The sequence below is a fragment of the Glandiceps talaboti genome, chromosome 5 (assembly GCF_964340395.1).
Source record: "Glandiceps talaboti chromosome 5, keGlaTala1.1, whole genome shotgun sequence".
Lineage (NCBI taxonomy): Eukaryota > Metazoa > Hemichordata > Enteropneusta > Spengelidae > Glandiceps > Glandiceps talaboti.
The window spans coordinates 20728260-20749005 of NC_135553.1; the positions used below are offsets into that span (position 1 = coordinate 20728260).

A 20746-nucleotide genomic window follows, 5' to 3' on the forward strand; every position below is an offset into this window, starting at 1 on the left:
TATAGCCCAATTTAAGTTCAACTTGAATTGCTTATTAACTTCAAGGTGTACATAATTCCCTGAATATTTTGTAAGACTTTCTCATGACTTGAAGGAAGTAAAGAGAGGAGTACACATTGAGTAAGTGTACGGGAGCCTTCAGTAATTACAAGGGGGGCTGCTGGGGGAAATTAGGCTTGGACTGTTGTGTAAAATGTTACCCTCCCCAACTCCGTCGTTCTAAAAAGTGGCCCTCCCTCAACTTTCTTTCAATAAAACATGACCCTCCCCTATTCAAAACATAAGTTAAATGTCAGATATGTAAAAGAACATGAGTCCCAGAATCAATGGTAAGGACTTCATCCCACCGCTGCCACCAATGTTGAAAGTTTTAAAGGAATTCGATAATTTCCCACTACTACTGAATGCCGATGTGTGTGAAGGCACTGCATTAATAAATACCTGTGTTTGGATCTCATTGGTTGAGCTGAAGGCCACAATTCAACTCCCAATGATTATATTGGCACACTCCTGACATCGTCAGGTGTGAGGTCAGCATCTCCACAACATTATCCCTGGTATCTTACCCAACTGCTCCCGTTACCCGTGAGACCCACTCCTTTCCTCACACCACAACTGGCTATTAATTTATTACATGGTTGTCAGCAGCAATTTGATATGAGTCATGTACCTAACTCTAACCCAAACCCTAACTTTAACCCTAACCCTAACCCTAACGTTAACCCTAACCCTAACTTTAACCCTAACCCTAATCCGGATGGCAATAAAATTTGGAACCGGTGGCAGCAATGGGATGACAAAACACCTAAAATAATGCAATGTTAGGCAATGCAATAAGTCAAAGTAAAACGTGACCCTCCCCCTAATCCCATTTTCTAAAATATGGCCCTCCCCCGACAGTCAATTTGTAAAATGTTACCCCACCCCTTTGTAAATGCTGAAAGCTTCCTTAGGTCGATTATCGAATACCTAAAATACACTGCTTTATCCAAAACTGTTACCAAGTCTCTTATTAAACAATCTGCAGATACATAATTATACTGACATGTTGAATTACCACTTTGATGGGTTTCTTGAGGATGCATAATTTTGGTCACAGGGACATTTATATTGCTTGGATTGTTGTTTTCCGAAGGAAAATATCATACGAATCCTGTTACTACAAATATACCACTGTCCAATACAAGCGCTATACAAGAAGAGTAAGGGGGAGATACATAAAAAAACCCATTATTTTGACCATTTTTGAGATTGTATGCTCTTTTGCCATAATAAATTTTCATCTTTCTATCTGCTCAACTTGAACTAGGGTTGAGTTTTGCAATTATGAGAAAGGAACATAAGCAAATGCAGGTGCACCCAAACGTCGACTCTGAAAAAAGTCCTATTTTATCGATATAAATTCACGATATTTGCATACAACTGAGACGATTGACAGAGGATTGTGCAAAATATACACGGGTGTCAAATACGCGCTTGCTCAGATCACGCGCTATCGATGGCTGGCTATATCTTATATGATCACTAAGTTTTATGTAATGCATATTTGCATACAGAGGAATTTGTACCAGACAACGTACAATTAATGAAAATTGTCGTATTTTCAAAGTTAAGAGTACTATTCCGAGCCATTTTTAGCTGGGACTTATTTATCTTGTGTTTACGCTTGTCTGGATATTCAATTGAAGGTAAATGGCCAGTAATCGTTCAGGTTTTACAGGACATTTCGCTGTATGCCCCTTGTGTTCTTTCCAAGTGGTAGTGGAATATTACTATAATTAGCTCTAAACGAAAAAAAAATTGTGCGGTTCTGATAACATTCAATTTTAAAATAGGTGGGTTAGGTAGATTTTTTAATTTTATTTTATTATATATTTTTTCATGTGTGAGTGTCTAGTTCAGGTTTTCCATTGTTTTCCAAATTGTCTATGTGTTGTTTATTTCTTCCTATCAGATGTACATCTATTACAGATTGGAAGAATTATAGTTTTATATTGTCGTTTTAAGTTGATGTCAGTTTCCGCATCCACTATTTCTTGTGAGACTTCACGATTTTCGCGATTTTATTATTATTTTTCTCGAATACATAACAAAAAGTTCAGGGTCGGCGTGAAAAACAAGGTGGGTCGGGTAACCGGAACCAAACAACCTTTTTTATTTGGCCTTAGACAAGGGAAACAAGGTTACAGCAAGCTAAGAAATGCTACGCGTCCATATGCCTTTGATAGGTGACGTAGCTACCTTTATGTTGTCATTGTGTATTGTAATTAGCTAGGTCAGTGCTTTTACTGAATCACGCCTCGTATGTCACATCACGTCTGTTGGTATGTATACGAACTTCAGCAAAGCAAATGTCAGAGGCCACTTCAAACAATAACTTTCTTTGGTGAGATTGTGAGACGGATGGGTAAACGCCTGCAATCAGAACAATTCAAATTGAAAGTGGCAAGGGGACGAGCAGGGGAAATCAAGTCGGATTTGTTGTGTAAAATGTGACTGTCCGCGAGGATACCATTTTCTAAAACTTGGTCCTCCAACAATTTCCTTTCTCTAAAAAAACACATGACCCTCCCATTACTGATTATTCCCTGTGTTTGGATCTTATCTACAGAGCTGAAGGCTTCACCCCCCTCTACCGACATTGCTTGGGCCGAGGTCAACATCCCCACTGCACGAGTGTACCCGAATGTCTTATACCACATTCTTATGTACTCCTTATATCTTGTGAGACATAATAGCGCAAATAATAATTGATTCACTACATGGTTGTCAGCAGCGATTTCACTTGTTCTGATATTATTGTACAACTGATGGAAGGTGACAATGGTGGTATGCGAAATACACAAAACCTATTCAAAGTTATATCAAAATTGGTCATAGTAAATTGTGACTGAACCGTCATTTCATTTTGAAATTCTTAAATGTGGCCCTCTCCAAATAACCTATTTGTAAAATCTGACTGCACCCAATTCCCACGGAGCTCCTCCATATGTAATTAATGAAGGCTCCATTTGTTAGTCTCAGTTCAGTCAGTAGTCTGGTGATTAGGTGAAGGATAACTATAATAATTTGTAGCAATAAATTTACACTTGGTATGTTTATATACAGTTTAATATAGACAACAATGAAACTCATCTTCGACTAGGTTAAGGTTGCAAAATTGACATAGACGTTCGCTTCTAGTTAAACTTGAAATTGTGCCCACTCTCAATTTTGAGACTGTGGTCATAGACACGAAATTGGCAAATATTTATATATATATATATATATATATATAGTTTTGGTAGTACTCAGTACTACCAAAACTATTACGCTCTGCCACTGCGGTATAGAGCACTGTCTTAGCAGATTGACTGTGTGTGTGTCTGTGTCTGTGTGTGTCTGTGTCTGTGTGTGTGTTGTGATAAGGCCGTCTATTTTAAAACAGTGGCAAACTGAAAGTGTTCTTTGTTTGGATGATCCTGTGAATGCAGGTGCCTGATATGTTTTCCCCTCCATTATCTGTACATACTATTACAAACTGTAACCTTAAAAACAGGTCTTATTCATAGATTGCAGCGAAAAGAAGACATTTTTCGAGCAGAAATAATGTTCCAATAAAAAATGATTAGATCATATACACCATTCAATGTGTCTTTGACACTCAATAAAGGATAGGGTCATGTGGTACACTAGACTAAGTACAGCTGTACATCATGCGAACCTCTAAAACCAATGTCCCGGAAACATAGAAAGGTAAACTACTGACAAAAACAGCTCACGACAATTGTGAGTATTGAAGTAATGGGTCACTTACTTGTTTGAAAATCGTTTAACCGAAAACAGGTTCCGAGTCAAGATCCGAATGTGTCTAAAGTTATAGAACAGAATTCAAACCACAATCTGTACGACATCTGAATTCTCGAATTTATAAGTGTTGTGGAGGTCCTTTGTCGGTAATCACGTGTTCGAATGTCCACGACAAAGCCAAATTGGGTCAAAGTTGAGTTCCATATGAAAGCAGACCCTCTCCGAGTTAATAGTCTTAGCAAAAACCCAAATGAATAGTCCCACCAAATCGAAGGCATGTGTTTGTAACAAGATCATAAATGAGGTTAGAATCTACTTTGATATTCTGAAACGACATTTTATTCCTTTTACTTTCTTAGTTGTAAATTAGTCATGAATGATACCCTAAGTTGACCTTAAGTACGGGAGCCTTCAGTAATTACAGGGGGTTAGTCCAATGTGCTAAAAAGTTACCCTCCCTCAATTTCCTTTCTCTAAATACCCCCCCCCCCCCTCTTCAGTGAAAAATATTTTTAACGAGAACCTGGGATCGAATCCCACTAGAGAAAGGGAATTTTTCTGTAGTACATTCCACCACATTGGTAGTTTTTATAGGCATTTGTTGTTTCCCACTGTTGCCACTACACTGAGATTGTGTGTTCGTATTAAATCAATGCATGTGTTTCGATCTATTGGCTGAGCTGAAGGCCAGAACTCTCAAAGACTAGATGAGTGAACAATTAACAACCTCGTGACCAAGGTCAACATCTACACTCCACCACATTATCCACATATCAAGCCACACTGTTCCTCCTTTACTACTGTAATACCCGCTCCTCTCCTAACACCACAACTAAAAGTTCATTTTCTGCATTTCACTGATAGGAGGACCGATTTGAAAAAAAGTATTCCCCTAATTCCCGGTCCCCACCCCTTGTAATTAGTGAAGACTCCCTAATTATATGTTGTTGCCTAGTGTAGTGTGTAACAAGGCCAGAAGTCATCCTTAGGTATACATTTACATTCATATCACTGCTGAGATGTGCTATAGCTCCTGGCAGGCAGATTGATTTTCTGTCAGCGCAAAGTTAAATTATTGCTACAGTTGGGTTAATCTGACCATGATGAACTCTAAGATTGAAAAGGTGGCCTGAATGAGGTGAAAACACAGGTATGGTGTGGTTTTGTTGGTGTTACAACTATACCACGTACATAATGTAGACTGTCGAAAGTCGTTCGTACTTATTTTGCTATGTTTCATCTAAAACAAAGTCGTCACATCTCTCCATAGCACTGAATACTAATGCCTACCGATAGAAACTGCGAGTGCCGAAGGCACGAAAGGCACTCGCTGTTCAATTAGTACGTGGTTATAGTATTGCTCCGGATCGGAGCGAGGCGACGACTTTAGATAAATCGTAGTAAAAAAGGCACAATGGACTGTCGACAGTCTAACATAATGCTGTGTGTCAATTGACAAGTAGGGTATTTGGCTGCTAGAAATGTTTCCTCTACGAGTACGGATGATCACGGTTACGTAGTAACCCCGTCAGTGTTACTGGTTATATGGTGACCTCAGTTGGCCAAGCCATAGTTTCTCTCTCTATTTACTACAAATGGTGTTGCGGATCTCACCTGATGCGTATGACAGCTTTTGACATTTAAATATCACGCGTTAAAATCACATTTCGAATACAGTATGATAATCAAAATGTAACTTGACAAACAATTGTATTTAATTTCTATTTATTCAACCTTATATTGTAATATTTTGTGAGAATTTTTGATTACTTAAATATAAAAAAAAAAATTTCCGGGTTTGTTTATCTTTTCCCTGAGAAAGGATTAATTCTACATGTAATGACCAGTTACTAATTATGTTAAGTTTAAAAAAAATATATAACAGAACATAAGCTGTAGACGGACATGAAATGAGATTTCATATATGCAATACTCAGCATAAATTAGGACTATTTGCTACAATCACATGCATTTTTTGTGTGTACTAGTTTTAAATATTGTCTTTCTGATAATTATACTTACCCAGTAATGACAAGTGTTGGATATTATGAACCACAATTATACTGTAGCACTACATTTAGTAGTTGATGTACTATATTATAAATATACTATTATACCCATAAGAGAAATATCCATTTGCAAGGCAAGCAACTACATTAAATTGACTGTCTCTAAACTGAAACTGATAACTTAACATGGTATGACAAGCAGCAACTTCAGAGTCTCATTTCCTATCCTAATGCATGTTGTTATTTTTAAATTTCCAGGAAAAGATTCTCCTGCAAGAAAATTCAGATAAAGAAGAGTAGCAATTTATCATATAAAAAGAATTGATATTGTGAAGGGTATATGAGATTTAATTTTGAGATCTTTGTTTTCTTGGATAGGATTTTGAATTCAAGAAGCAATGTTTTACTTGCCGGGCTTTTCTATTTATGAGCACTCATAAAATACCGTTAAAAATAATTTATTTACCTTTTGGTAAATATACAGAGAATAGAGGAAAAGCTGCATACAGAACAAAAAACAAAGTGGCTAAGGATTCAAGTTCAATATGGCTGCTGTGTTGAATTTTCCCTGGATGCTTTACTCTAGAAATGATCTTAATTGGTCAAAAATTGGGGTAAACTCATTTTCAATGTTCAGAAAGTCTTTTACACAAAGATGTTTCTTTCTTATCTAATATTCGCAGAAAGTCGAATTTATGTAAATTATATGCTAATTTTGAGTGGTAAAATCTCAAGATTGTGGCTGGGAGTCATGGTTTTTTTAGTTTCAGCACACCATTACATTATATTACCCTAGAAAAGTTGCCTTCCAACTTTAAATACGTACATGTCCGTTTCCTAGTACCATTTTCTGAAATCTGATCTACACTATGAGAAGCTTTACTTGTGATTAATTCAATCAACAATGAATTCGCTTAATAAAGGTAAATTGTTTGACGAGCTCCCACGAAATACCCTTGTACAATTATCTAATTACTTCACTATTGTATTAAAGTCATATAGGAAAAGTATACACAATATAAAAGGATTCAACATCGCGGCTGTATTGAATTTTTTCCCATGAGACATTCCTCGAAAAAATGTATCTTACTTAGTCAAAAGGCCTTGTGAAGGCTTTATAAAAGTAATTTTACTCAGAGATGTTTCTTTCTATCAAATTTTCCCCCCAAAAGTCAAATTTATGCAAATGTATGCAAATTTGAGGGGGGCAAGATCTCAAAATTTTGCTAGGAAGGCATGTTTTTTTTGGATTCAGTACCATTAAATTACTCTAGAAAAGTTGCCTTCCAGGTTTTATCTAAAAATTCCTACTAGACCATTTCCCAGTGACTTTTTTTTCTGGAATTGGAAATACACTATATCGTCAATGTAGACAGTGATATTGGTAACTTTGTTCAAAATTTCAGTTATTATCGTGACATTTGTTTAAACGGCATGGAGAGAATACTACGGAAATAATCCAACACCTACTTACCTGCATGTACGCCAGAAGTGACACCAGTAGCACGTTTTCGGCGTTGGGTATGTAATTGAATATGTGTTGACACCACCATCATTTTTCCCTATTGTTAGTAAATTTATTGTGTGTAACTTTAATGAATATTCTGACCATGCGCCCCTACATGTGGAATTGGCAGTCAGCTATTTGCATCCACAAGTAGAGAACAACGAACTCAGTACAGGGAGAGTTCGTGAAGAGTACCATTGGATCCCTAATCTTGCACCACGATGTCGTGAGGCACTACGAGTGAATCTCGATAAAATTCACACTTCTTTCAATGAAACTGAGATTGTTTCACAAGCTACCATGAATAGTAACGTTGATAATAATTTCACTAGTGTGCTGAGTGATGGGGTATTCACTCATTTCTGTAAATCCTATGCTACCCGATCTGGAACACCTAATAGCAATGTTCGTAAATATATTGTCTCGTAATGTACATGATAAACCTTGGTTTAATGATGAGCTAAAGCGATATTACAGAGCGCACTCAACCAATTCAACAGGAGTAGGACTATTGAGCACCATACCTTTTTGAACGAAAAGAAACGAAAATATAAAATTTTAGAAGCTAAGCGTAAGCGATATTATTTGCATACTGAAGGAGATATACTTGCTAATTTGAAAAAAAAAACATAACCCCAATTTTTTTTTTTAAAGGATTCCCTCGTTCGAAGAAGGGTAGTTTAGGTGTCAATTTGGGGACGTTCTCGGAGTACTTCAAACAATTACAGTCGTCTGCAGTTGACTGCGGAAGAATATGCTATCGATGAACACAACATTGTATTTGATGAACTAGAGGCCAATATTACACAGGACGAGTTAGAGAACGCTATCGGCAAGTTAAAACGTGGGAAGACTCATAAATGTAAAGATTATCTTGTCCCAATTTTAGTTAAAATCTTTAACTGTGTGTTACATAAAGTTTTTTTTCTAGAAAGTTGGTCATCAGCAGTACTTGTATCAATATTTAAAAAGGGTGGTGCCAGCAATTATCGTGGTATTAGTTTAGGAATTAAGTCATTTAGGTAAACTTTTCACAGCCGTAATTAATCAATGTTTGCTTACATTGTCATCGAACCAAGATGTTATTACCGATGCTCAGTTTGGCTTTATGCCTGGCTTGAGTACTGTGAATGCACTATTTGCTTTGAACAATTTTATTGCAAAATCTTTGTCAAATAGAAAACGTTTATATTGTGCATTTATAGACTTCAAGAAGGCTTTTGATTTTGTAAATCGATACAAGTTGTGGTATAAACTATCAAAAATAGGTATAAGGGGTAACATCTCGAAAATAATTCGGTCTATGTACTTAAATGTCAGGTCTTGTGTTACAGTATATGGCTTCCAGTCAGATTTTTTCTTAGTACTCTTGGGTTAATGCAAGGAGAAGTATTGTCTCCTATTTTATTTTCATTGTATATTAAAACTTGGAAATGGGATTTTTGACTAACGATTGTATTCCAATTGATTGTAAATCCCTGAGTCTTTTTCTTTTAATGTATGCTGAAGATTTGGCACTTCGTTGTACGCCAATTAAATCTGGTTGGTTTACTTGCACAAACAAAAAATTGGAATGACAAACGGGCCTGATAATTGTGAGAAACTCCATATGTCCGAAAAGAATGAAAGCCGGAATACACGTGTATTGTTCAGTTTTACAAAAATACTATAAATATCCAATTTTGTAATAAGTTTGTATATATACCAGAATGGATGATTGATACCATGTAAATAGCGGTATGGTTGCGAGTTATTATGTGTTTTGAATTGGGATATTGCGTTATTGTATTTTTTGGAAAGAATTAACTTACGGGATCCGGAGGTCAAACAATTTATATTGAAGGGATACATTCGTATTGTTCAAACTCATAATTGCTAATATTGCCAGTGAATGAGACCGAGTGTAATGGCACTGAGTCAGCAACTGTATGGTTTCACTTTTGTGTGAAATTTTGTCTTCAAAATCTATAATACTTTGCGGGAGTTTTGTGCGAAGGTATTTTCCGATTCGGCAGAATGGATTAGAAAAATGTTAGCGGAGCTATGTTCACAAAACAGTTACTACATGATTTTTTGGGGGATTCATCGCTGTTGACGATGAACGTTATTCACAATATATGATTTGACTTATTCTCTTAATTATCGAGTTGTGGTTATGCTATATGTCATACCTATCTATAAAACTAAGCGAGGGTTTTGTCAGGGGGTATTTCCCGATTCTGCCGAATAATGGATTAGAAACATAATAGCGGAGCTATAGTTCTACATGAAATTTGCGGGATATTCATCGCTGTCGACGATACCTTTCGAGCACTACTCATAAGAAACTATTTGTATTATTCTCTTAATCTTATCAAATTGTGGTTATGCCATATGCCAGTTTTTAGCACAACTGAACTATAACTTGTAAGGTTCAGTAGTGCTTATGACATGGTGTGGTGTCTGTGCAGTGTCTCATACATACATACATGTACATACATACATACATACATACATACATACATACATACATACATACATACATACATACACACACACACGCATACATACATACATACATACATATATTACTTGTATACATACATACATATATACATATTTACATACATACATATATACACACATACATACATACATACATACATACATACATACATACATACATACATACATACATACATACATACATACATACATACATACATATATTACTTGTATACATACATACATATATACATACATACATACATACATATATACACACATACATACATACATACATACATACATACATACATACATACATATATACATACATACATACATACATACATACATACATATATTACTTGTATACATACATACATATTTACATACATACATACATACATACATACATACATACATACATACATATATTACTTGTATACATACATACATACATACATACATACATACATACACACACACATACATACATACATACATACATATATTACTTGTATACATACATACATACATACATACATACATACATATATACATACATACATACATACATACATACATACATACATACATACATACATACAGACATACACACCCACATATATTACTTGTATACATTACATACATACATACATACATACATACATACATACACATACATACACACCCATACATACACACACACACATACATACATACATACATACATACATGCATACATACATACATACATATATACATACATGCATATATACATACATACATATATTACTTGTATACATACATACATACATACATACATACACACATATATACATACATACATACATACATACATACACACATACATACATAAACACACATACATACATACATACATACATACATACATACATATATACATACATAATTTGCAGCATTAATACATGTCATATTTATGTTTATCTTGAGCGATAAATAAAAATGAATATACAGGTCAGATAAAGGGAAACTATACATAGACAAGGCTGATTAAGCTACATAGACATTATGGTGATTGGAGGAAGTACAGAATAATGATGCACAACGATGCAGCACAGGAAACTATATAAGAACACATTTTGTACTTTAAAAAAAACATTAACTAGATCAAATTTTTCTTACATCTGTATTAGAAAGCTTTTGAATTGTTGGGGAAAACAATGCCTATATACTTGCTGGCCAGATTATGTTTTTCAAACGTTCTGACATGAATTGAAGATTTGTATGTTCGACTCATTTTAACAGGCAAATACTTCCAGAGCGAAATATATTCACTATAATTGTTTTTGCATATAATTAAGTAATACAGTTATTATGAACAAAAACAAAACATTAGTGTTCATAATTACATACTAAACCATAGACAAGTGTGTTACTTGTAGGTGATATAACTGACAAAAATCGCGATGTGATATGCAGAAAAGATAAAAGGATTATGTAACTGTCATAATGATTGCCTCTTTGCTTATGCGCGTCACTTCAAAGAAGTATTTCTCGTTTGACATCATTTCATGTGAAGCATAAGTCATCTCAAACAATCAAACCAATTCTTCAAATCTCAACTTGTGAATTGAGCTTTCGACGAGAGAAGAACCTCGAGCTCTAGCATTGTCCACTCGCTACCACTAGATGGCGTATTAGCAGATTGGAACCGAATGTGACATGGTTGAGTTGGCCGCAACATATAAAATGGTGTAGATTCCAGCGTACTTCAATGATTAAGTATAATGGTTCACATCCCGAATGCGTGGAAATGTCGAATCTCAAGGAACCTCGTCACTATCAGTATTGTGTCTAGTAAGGTATGAAGTGGAGAAGTTTTTGTAAAATTGAAGGTTTGGTTTGATAGGGTTGTATGTACGGTTGTTTATTAATTCTTCTAAACACTCAAGAGTAACACTGTCGAAATCAGCATGGAATTTGTTAGCAAATAAATGCGGTCTCCCAACTAAACTTGGTAGATCCTTCCAACCATACACACAGATTTCACGTACTATTTTACCATTGCACGGACCATGCCATATTTTGGCTCTTACTACCTCATCAATCATCGTATCTTCCTTTACAAACTCATAACCTCCAGGTACACCAGGTAATCTGCTCAACGTCTGATAAAAGAATTCGTCAGGACATAAAGTATCACTAAGCCAGGCAAACCACTCAAATGCAATGTTGGAATAAAGAACAAAGTTGACAAATTCTCTTGTCAACGCAACGTGAAGTTCACCTTTGAAGGTAGGTCCATCAAAAGGTTTTGATTCTGTTTTACGTTCACCAGACTGCTTGACAGTACCGCTGGAGATAACATATTTGAATTTGTGCCGCTCAGAAAGAACATCTGATTTTAAAAATATAAAACTCATGACGTTGTTTCTTCCTTGAAATTCTTTCAAAATCTGAACAATTTCAAGGTTTGTCTTTAAAGGAAATTCTTGTCCGCTTAGGTTTAGGTAATACTTCCAATTTGGATTTCTCTTTTCTAAATCTGACAAGCAGTTGAGTTCTGCTCTGACAACTTCGATGGAACCCCATGTTACTGTTGCAAGTCGAGATGGTACGAACACATTGTCGAAACACTTTGTAATCGCCTGCACTGCCTGATGGATTTCAGTCGAAGCCTTTTTGTCTACGTGTATGCAGTAAGTGTTTTGGGGACGATAAATTGTTCGTAATAACTGTTCAAACTGTGAAACCGATTTGTACATGTATATTCCAAAGGCGAGTGGAAATTCCAATTCTTCCTCTGTTACTGGCTTGGAATACCCTCTTTCTTGGATAAACTGTGTACAATTGCTCGCCAGTTTTTGGAAAGCTGTGTCATCTACAATTTGGGATTTTAGGTAAGTATTCACGGATTCAACACGTGTCGTATTAATATTGTCTTTACCGAATATTATTTTGGAACATATATCTGCATTACCACTTCTGGTCAATGTTGTTCGATATCGAAATGTTGATGTGACTTCAGTTTTTTTCAAACGGTAAATACTGGCATTTGTGCGTACGTTTGATGGCCACAGTTGCAGATCAGTAGTGCCTACGAGGTTGTGAAGGGTGCCAACCCTAGGAGAAGAAAATCTACCGATTGCAATCGAAAATAAAATAACTACCAACACACTGATTACAAGCAGCATTCCAAAAACTCTGATGAACTTCTTGTTGTTAGAATATAAATGTGACATCTTTGCAAACTCGATTTTATGTTGTTATACTAAACCGTTGATGGCGCTCTTCTTATATACCAAAATAAAGTGTGAACAACTGAAACGCCCTCGACCTCATCTGAAAATAAAGAAACAGTTCACACATTATCCACGGTATAGTATTGTGTGTCCCAACTGCAACTGTTGACAAGTTTTAGAATTATAGCCCAATTTAAGTTCAACTTGAATTGCTTATTAACTTCAAGGTGTATATAATTCCCTGAATATTTTGTAAGACTTTGTCATGACTTGAAGTAAAGAGAGGAGTAGACATTGAGTAAGTGTACGGGAGCCTTCAGTAATTACAAGGGGGGCTGCTGGGGGAAATTAGGCTTGGACTGTTGTATAAAATGTTACTCTCCCCGAATCCGTTGTTCTAAAAAATGGCCCTCCCTCAGCTTTCTTTCAATAAAACATAACCCTCCCCTATTCAAAACATAAGTTAAATGTCAGATATGTAAAAGAACATGAGTCCAAGAATCAATGGCAAGGACGTCATTCCACCGCTGCCACCAATGTTGAAAGTTTTAAAGGAATTCGATAATTTCCCACTACTACTGAATGTCGATGTGTGTGAAGGCATTGCATTAACAAATACCTGTATTTTGATCTTATTGGCTGAGCTGAAGCCCACAATTCAACTCCCAATGATTAGATTGGCACACTCCTCACATCGTCAGGCGTGAGGTCAGCATCTCCACAACATTATCCCTGGTATCTTACCCAACTGCTCCCGTTACTTGTCAGACCCACTCCTTTCCTCACACCACAACTGGCTATTAATTTATTACATGGTTGTCAGCAGCAATTTGATATGAGTCATGTACCTAACTCTAACACAAACCCTAACTTTAACCCTAACCCTAATCCGGATGGCAATAAAATTTGGAACCGGTGGCAGCAATGGGATGACAAAACACCTAAAATAATGCAATGTTAGGCAATGCAATAAGTCAAAGTAAAACGTGACCCTCCCTCTAATCCCATTTTCTAAAATATGGCCCTCCCCCGACAGTCAATTTGTAAAATGTTACCCCACCCCTTTGTAAATGCAGAAAGCTTAGGTTGATTATCGAATACCTAAAATACACTGCTTTATCCAAAACTGTTACCAAGTCTCTTATTAAACAATCTGCAGATACATAATTATACTGACATGTTGAATTACCACTTTGATGAGTTTCTTGAGGATCCATAATTTTGGTCACAGGGACATTTATATTGCTTGGATTGTTGTTTCCCGAAGGAAAATATCATACGAATCCTGTTACTACAAATATACCACTGTCCAATACAAGCGCTATACAAGAAGAGTAAGGGGGAGATACATAAAAAAACATTATTTTGACCATTTTTGAGATTGTATGCTCTTTTGCCATAATAAATTTTCATCTTTCTATCTGCTCAACTTGAACTAGGGTTGAGTTTTGCAATTATGAGAAAGGAACATAAGCAAATGCAGGTGCACCCAAACGTCTAAAAAAGTTATATTTTATCGATATAAATTCACGATATTTGCATACAACTGAGACGATTGACAGAGGATTGTGCAAAATATACACGGGTGTCAAATACGCGCTTGCTCAGATCACGCGCTATCGATGGCTGGCTATATCTTATATGATCACTAAGTTTTATGTAATGCATATTTGCATACAGAGGAATTTGTACCAGACAACGTACAATTAATGAAAATTGTCGTATTTTCAAAGTTAAGAGTACTATTCCGAGCCATTTTTAGCTGGGACTTATTTATCTTGTGTTTATGCTTGTCTGGATATTTCAATTGAAGGTAAATGGCCAGTAATCGTTCAGGTTTTACAGGACATTTCGCTGTATGCCCCTTGTGTTCTTTCCAAGTGGTAGTGGAATATTACTATAATTAGCTCTAAGCGAAAAAAAAATTGTGCGGTTCTGATAACATTCAATTTTAAAATAGGTGGGGTAGGTAGATTTTTTAATTTTATTTTATTATATATTTTTTCATGTGTGAGTGTCTAGTTCAGGTTTTCCATTGTTTTCCAAATTGTCTATGTGTTGTTTATTTCTTCCTATCAGATGTACATCTATTACAGATTGGAAGAATTATAGTTTTATATTGTCGTTTTAAGTTGATGTCAGTTTCCGCATCCACTATTTCTTGTGAGACTTCACGATTTTCGCGATTTTATTATTATTTTTCTCGAATACATAACAAAAAGTTCAGGGTCGGCGTGAAAAACAAGGTGGGTCGGGTAACCGGAACCAAACAACGTTTTTTATTTGGCCTTAGACAAGGGAAACAACGTTACAGCAAGCTAAGAAATGCTACGCGTCCATATGCCTTTAATAGGTGACGTAGCTACCTTTATGTTGTCATTGTGTATTGTAATTAGCTAGGTCAGTGCTTTTACTGAATCACGCCTCGTATGTCACATCACGTCTGTTGGTATGTATACTGTTGGTATGTATGTCAGAGGCCACTTCAAACAATAACTTTCTTTGGTGAGATTGTGAGACGGATGAGTAAACGCCTGCAATCAGAACAATTCAAATTGAAAGTGGCAAGGGGACGAGCAGGGGAAATCAAGTCGGATTTGTTGTGTAAAATGTGACTGTCCGCGAGGATACCATTTTCTAAAACTTGGTCCTCCAACAATTTCCTTTCTCTAAAAAAACACATGACCCTCCCATTACTGATTATTCCCTGTGTTTGGATCTTATCTACAGAGCTGAAGGCTTCACCCCCCTCTACCGACATTGCTTGGGCCGAGGTCAACATCCCCACTGCACGAGTGTACCCGAATGTCTTATACCACATTCTTCTGTACTCCTTATATCTTGTGAGACATAATAGCGCATAATTGATTCACTACATGGTTGTCAGCAGCGATTTCACTTGTTCTGATATTATTGTACAACTGATGGAAGGTGACAATGGTGGTATGCGAAATACACAAAACCTATTCAAAGTTATATCAAAATTGGTCATAGTAAATTGTGACTGAACCGTCATTTCATTTTGAAATTCTTAAATGTGGCCCTCTCCAAATAACCTATTTGTAAAATCTGACTGCTCCCAATTCCCACGGAGCTCCCTCATATGTAATTAATGAAGGCTCCATTTGTTAGTCTCAGTTCAGTCAGTAGTCTGGTGATTAGGTGAAGGATAACGATAATAATTTGTAGCAATAAATTTACACTTGGTATGTTTATATACAGTTTAATATAGACAACAATGAAACTCATCTTCGACTAGGTTAAGGTTGCAAAATTGACATAGACGTTCGCTTCTAGTTAAACTTGAAATTGTGCCCACTCTCAATTTTGAGACTGTGGTCATAGACACGAAATTGGCAAATATTTTTATATATGTATATATAGTTTTGGTAGTACTCAGTACTACCAAAACTATTACGCTCTGCCACTGCGGTATAGAGCACTGTCTTAGCAGATTGATACTCACCAAGTTATATATATATATATATATATATATATATATATATATATATATATATATATATATATATATATATATATATATATATATATATATATATATATATATAATACGAATCCTGCTACTACAAATACACACACACACACACACACACACGTGTGTATGTGTGTGTGTGTGTGTGTGTGTGTGTGCGTGTGTCTGTGTCTGTGTCTGTGTCTGTGGGTGTCTGTGTCTGTGTGTGTGTTGTGATAAGGCCGTCTATTTTAAAACAGTGGCAAACTGAAAGTGTTCTTTGTTTGGATGATCCTGTGAATGCAGGTGCCTGATATGTTTTCCCCTCCATTATCTGTACATACTATTACAAACTGTAACCTTAAAAACAGGTCTTATTCATAGATTGCAGCGAAAAGAAGAAATTTTTCGAGCAGAAATAATGTTCCAATAAAAAATGATTAGATCATATACACCATTCAATGTGTCTTTGACACTCAATAAAGGATAGGGTCATGTGGTACACTAGACTAAGTACAGCTGTACATCATGCGAACCTCTAAAACCAATGTCCCGGAAACATAGAAAGGTAAACTACTGACAAAAACAGCTCACGACAATTGTGAGTATTGAAGTAATGGGTCACTTACTTGTTTGAAAATCGTTTAACCGAAAACAGGTTCCGAGTCAAGATCCGAATGTGTCTAAAGTTATAGAACAGAATTCAAACCACAATCTGTACGACATCTGAATTCTCGAATTTATAAGTGTTGTGGAGGTCCTTTGTCGGTAATCACGTGTTCGAATGTCCACGACAAAGCCAAATTGGGTCAAAGTTGAGTTCCATATGAAAGCAGACCCTCTCCGAGTTAATAGTCTTAGCAAAAACCCAAATGAATAGTCCCACCAAATCGAAGGCATGTGTTTGTAACAAGATCATAAATGAGGTTAGAATCTACTTTGATATTCTGAAACGACATTTTATTCCTTTTACTTTCTTAGTTGTAAATTAGTCATGAATGATACCCTAAGTTGACCTTAAGTACGGGAGCCTTCAGTAATTACAGGGGGTTAGTCCAATGTGCTAAAAAGTTACCCTCCCTCAATTTCCTTTCTCTAAATGACCCCCCCCCCTCTTCAGTGAAAAATATTTTTAACGAGAACCTGGGATCGAATCCCACTAGAGAAAGGGAATTTTTCTGTAGTACATTCCACCACATTGGTAGTTTTTATAGGCATTTGTTGTTTCCCACTGTTGCCACTACACTGAGATTGTGTGTTCGTATTAAATCAATGCATGTGTTTCGATCTATTGGCTGAGCTGAAGGCCAGAACTCTCAAAGACTAGATGAGTGAACAATTAACAACCTCGTGACCAAGGTCAACATCTACACTCCACCACATTATCCACATATCTAGCCACACTGTTCCCCCTTTACTACTGTAATACCCGCTCCTCTCCTCACACCACAACTAAAAGTTCATTTTCTGCATTTCACTGATAGGTTATGGTATTACTTTACAATGGTGGCAGTGGTGGGATACGGTAGCGGCAGGATTTGGAACTGGTGGACAATGGTGGGATCATCTCAAAATCATAAAATTTAAAAAATAGAGTCAATGTACATGTGATCCTCCCCTAATTTCCATTTTCTAAAATATGGCCCTCCCCAGAGGACCGATTTGAAAAAAAGTGTTCCCCTAATTCCCGGTCCCCGCCCCTTGTAATCAGTGAAGACTCCCTAATTATATGTTGTTGCCTAGTGTAGTGTAACAAGGCCAGAAGTCATCCTTAGGTATACATTTACATTCATATCACTGCTGAGATGTGCTATAGCTCCTGGCTGGCAGATTGTTTTTCTGTCAGCGCAAAGTTAAATTATTACTACAGTTGGGTTAATCAGACCATGATGAACTCTAAGATTGAAAAGGTGGCCTGAATGAGGTGAAAACACAGGTATGGTGTGGTTTTGTTGGTTTTACAACTATACCACGTACATAATGTAGACTGTCGAAAGTCGTTCGTACTTATTTTGCTATGTTTCATCTAAAAGAAAGTCGTCATATCTCTCCGTAGCACTGAATACTAATGCCTACCGATAGAAACTGCGAGTGCCGAAGGCACGAACGGCACTCGCTGTTCAATCAGTACGCGGTTATAGTATTGCTCCCGATCGGAGCAAGGCGACGACTTTAGATAAATCGTAGTAAAAAAGGCACAAACGACTGTCGACAGTCTAACATAATGCTGTGTGTCAAATGACAAGTAGGGTATTTGGCTGCTAGAAATGTTTCCTACACGCGTACGGATGATCACGGTTACGTAGTAACCCCGTCAGTGTTACTGGTTATATGGTGACCTCAGTTGGCCAAGCCATAGTTTCTCTCTCTATTTACTACAAATGGTGTTGCGGATCTCACCTGATGCGTATGACAGCTTTTGACATTTAAATATCACGCGTTAAAATCACATTTCGAATACAGTATGATAATCAAAATGTAAATTGACAAACAATTGTATTTAATTTCTAATTATTCAACCTTATATTGTAATATTTTGTGAGATTTTTTGATTACTTAAATATTAAAAAAAAATAATTTCCGGGTTTGTTTATCTTTTCCCTGAGAAAGGATTAATTCTACATGTAATGACCAGTTACTAATTATGTTAAGTTTTAAAAAAAATATAACAGAACATAAGCTGTAGACGGACATGAAATGAGATTTCATATATGCAATACTCAGCATAAATTAGGACTATTTGCTACAATCACATGCATTTTTTGAGTGTACTAGTTTTAAAAATTGTCTTCCTGATAATTGTACTTTCCCAGTAATGACAAGTGTTGGATATTATGAACCACAATTATACTGTAACACTACATTTAGTAGTTGATGTACTATATTATAAATATACTATTATACTCATAAGAGAAATATCCATTTGCGAGGCAAGCAACTACATTAAATTGACTGTCTCTAAACTGAAACTGATAACTTGACATGGTATGACAAGCAGCAACTTCAGAGTCTCATTTCCTCTCCTAATGCATGTTATTATTTTTAAATTTCCAGGAAAAGATTCTCCTGCAAGAAAATTCAGATAAAGAAGAGTAGTGATTTATCATATAAAAAGAATTGATATTGTGAAGGGTACATGAGATTTAATTTTGAGATCTTTGTTTTCTTGGATATGATTTTGAATTCAAGAAGCAATGTTTTACTTGCCGGGCTTTTCTATTTATGAGCACTCATAAAATACCGTTAAAAATAATTTATTTACCTTTTGGTAAATATACAGAGAATAGAGGAAAAGCTGCATACAGAACAAAAAACAAAGTGGCTAAGGATTTAAGTTCAATATGGCTGTTGTGTTGAATTTTCCCTGGATGCTTTACTCTAGAAATGATCTTAATTGGTCAAAAATTGGGGTAAACTCATTTTCAATGTTCAGAAAGTCTTTTACACAAAGATGTTTCTTTCTTATCTAATATTCGCAGGAAGTCAAACTTATGTAAATTATATGCTAATTTTGAGTGGTAAAATCTCAAGATTGTGGCTGGGAGTCATGTTTTTTTTTAGTTTCAGCACACCATTACATTATATTACCCTAGAAAAGTTGCCTTCCAACTTTAAATACGTACATGTCCGTTTTCTAGCACCATTTTCTGAAATCTGATCTACACTATGAGAAGCTTTACTTGTGATTAATTCAATCAACAATGAATTCGCTTAATAAAGGCAAATTGTTTGACGAGCTCCCACGAAATACCCTTGTGCAATTATCTAATTACTTCACTATTGTATTAAAGTCATATAGGAAAGGTATACACAATATAAAAGGATTCAACATCGCGGCTGTATTGAATTTTTCCCATGATACATTCCTCGAAAAATGTATCTTACTAAGTCAAAAGGCCTTGTGAAGGCTTTATAAAAGTAATTTTACGCAAAGATGTTTCTTTCTATCAAATTTTTCCCCCAAAAGTCAAATTTATGCAAATGTATGCAAATTTGAGAGGGCAAGATCTCAAAATGTTGCTTGGAAGGCATGTTTTTTTTTGGATTCAGCACCATTAAATTACTCTAGAAAAGTTGCCGTCCAGGTTTTATCTTAAAATTCCTACTAGACCATTTCCCAGTGACTTTTTTTTCTGGAATTGGAAATACACTATATCGTCAATGCAGACAGTGATATTGGTAACTTTGTTCAAAATTTCAGTTATAATCGTGACATTTGTTTAAACTGCATGGAGAGAATACTACGGAAAAAATCCAA

General features: G+C 35.9%; 1 protein-coding gene across 1 annotated transcript; it reads right to left on the reverse strand.

The window, feature by feature from the left end:
• Nucleotides 1-11597: 11597 nt before the first annotated feature.
• Nucleotides 11598-13016, reverse strand: LOC144435474 (N-acetyllactosaminide beta-1,6-N-acetylglucosaminyl-transferase-like). The gene has a single exon (XM_078124068.1). It carries the CDS (start codon nucleotides 13014-13016, stop codon nucleotides 11598-11600), a length of 1419 nt encoding a protein of 472 aa, XP_077980194.1.
• Nucleotides 13017-20746: the final 7730 nt, after the last annotated feature.

What these genes read in the sequence shown, in the direction of transcription:
- LOC144435474 (XM_078124068.1), bottom strand. Translation starts at nt 13,016, where the DNA reads ATGTCACATTTATATTCTAACAACAAGAAGTTCATCAGAGTTTTTGGA.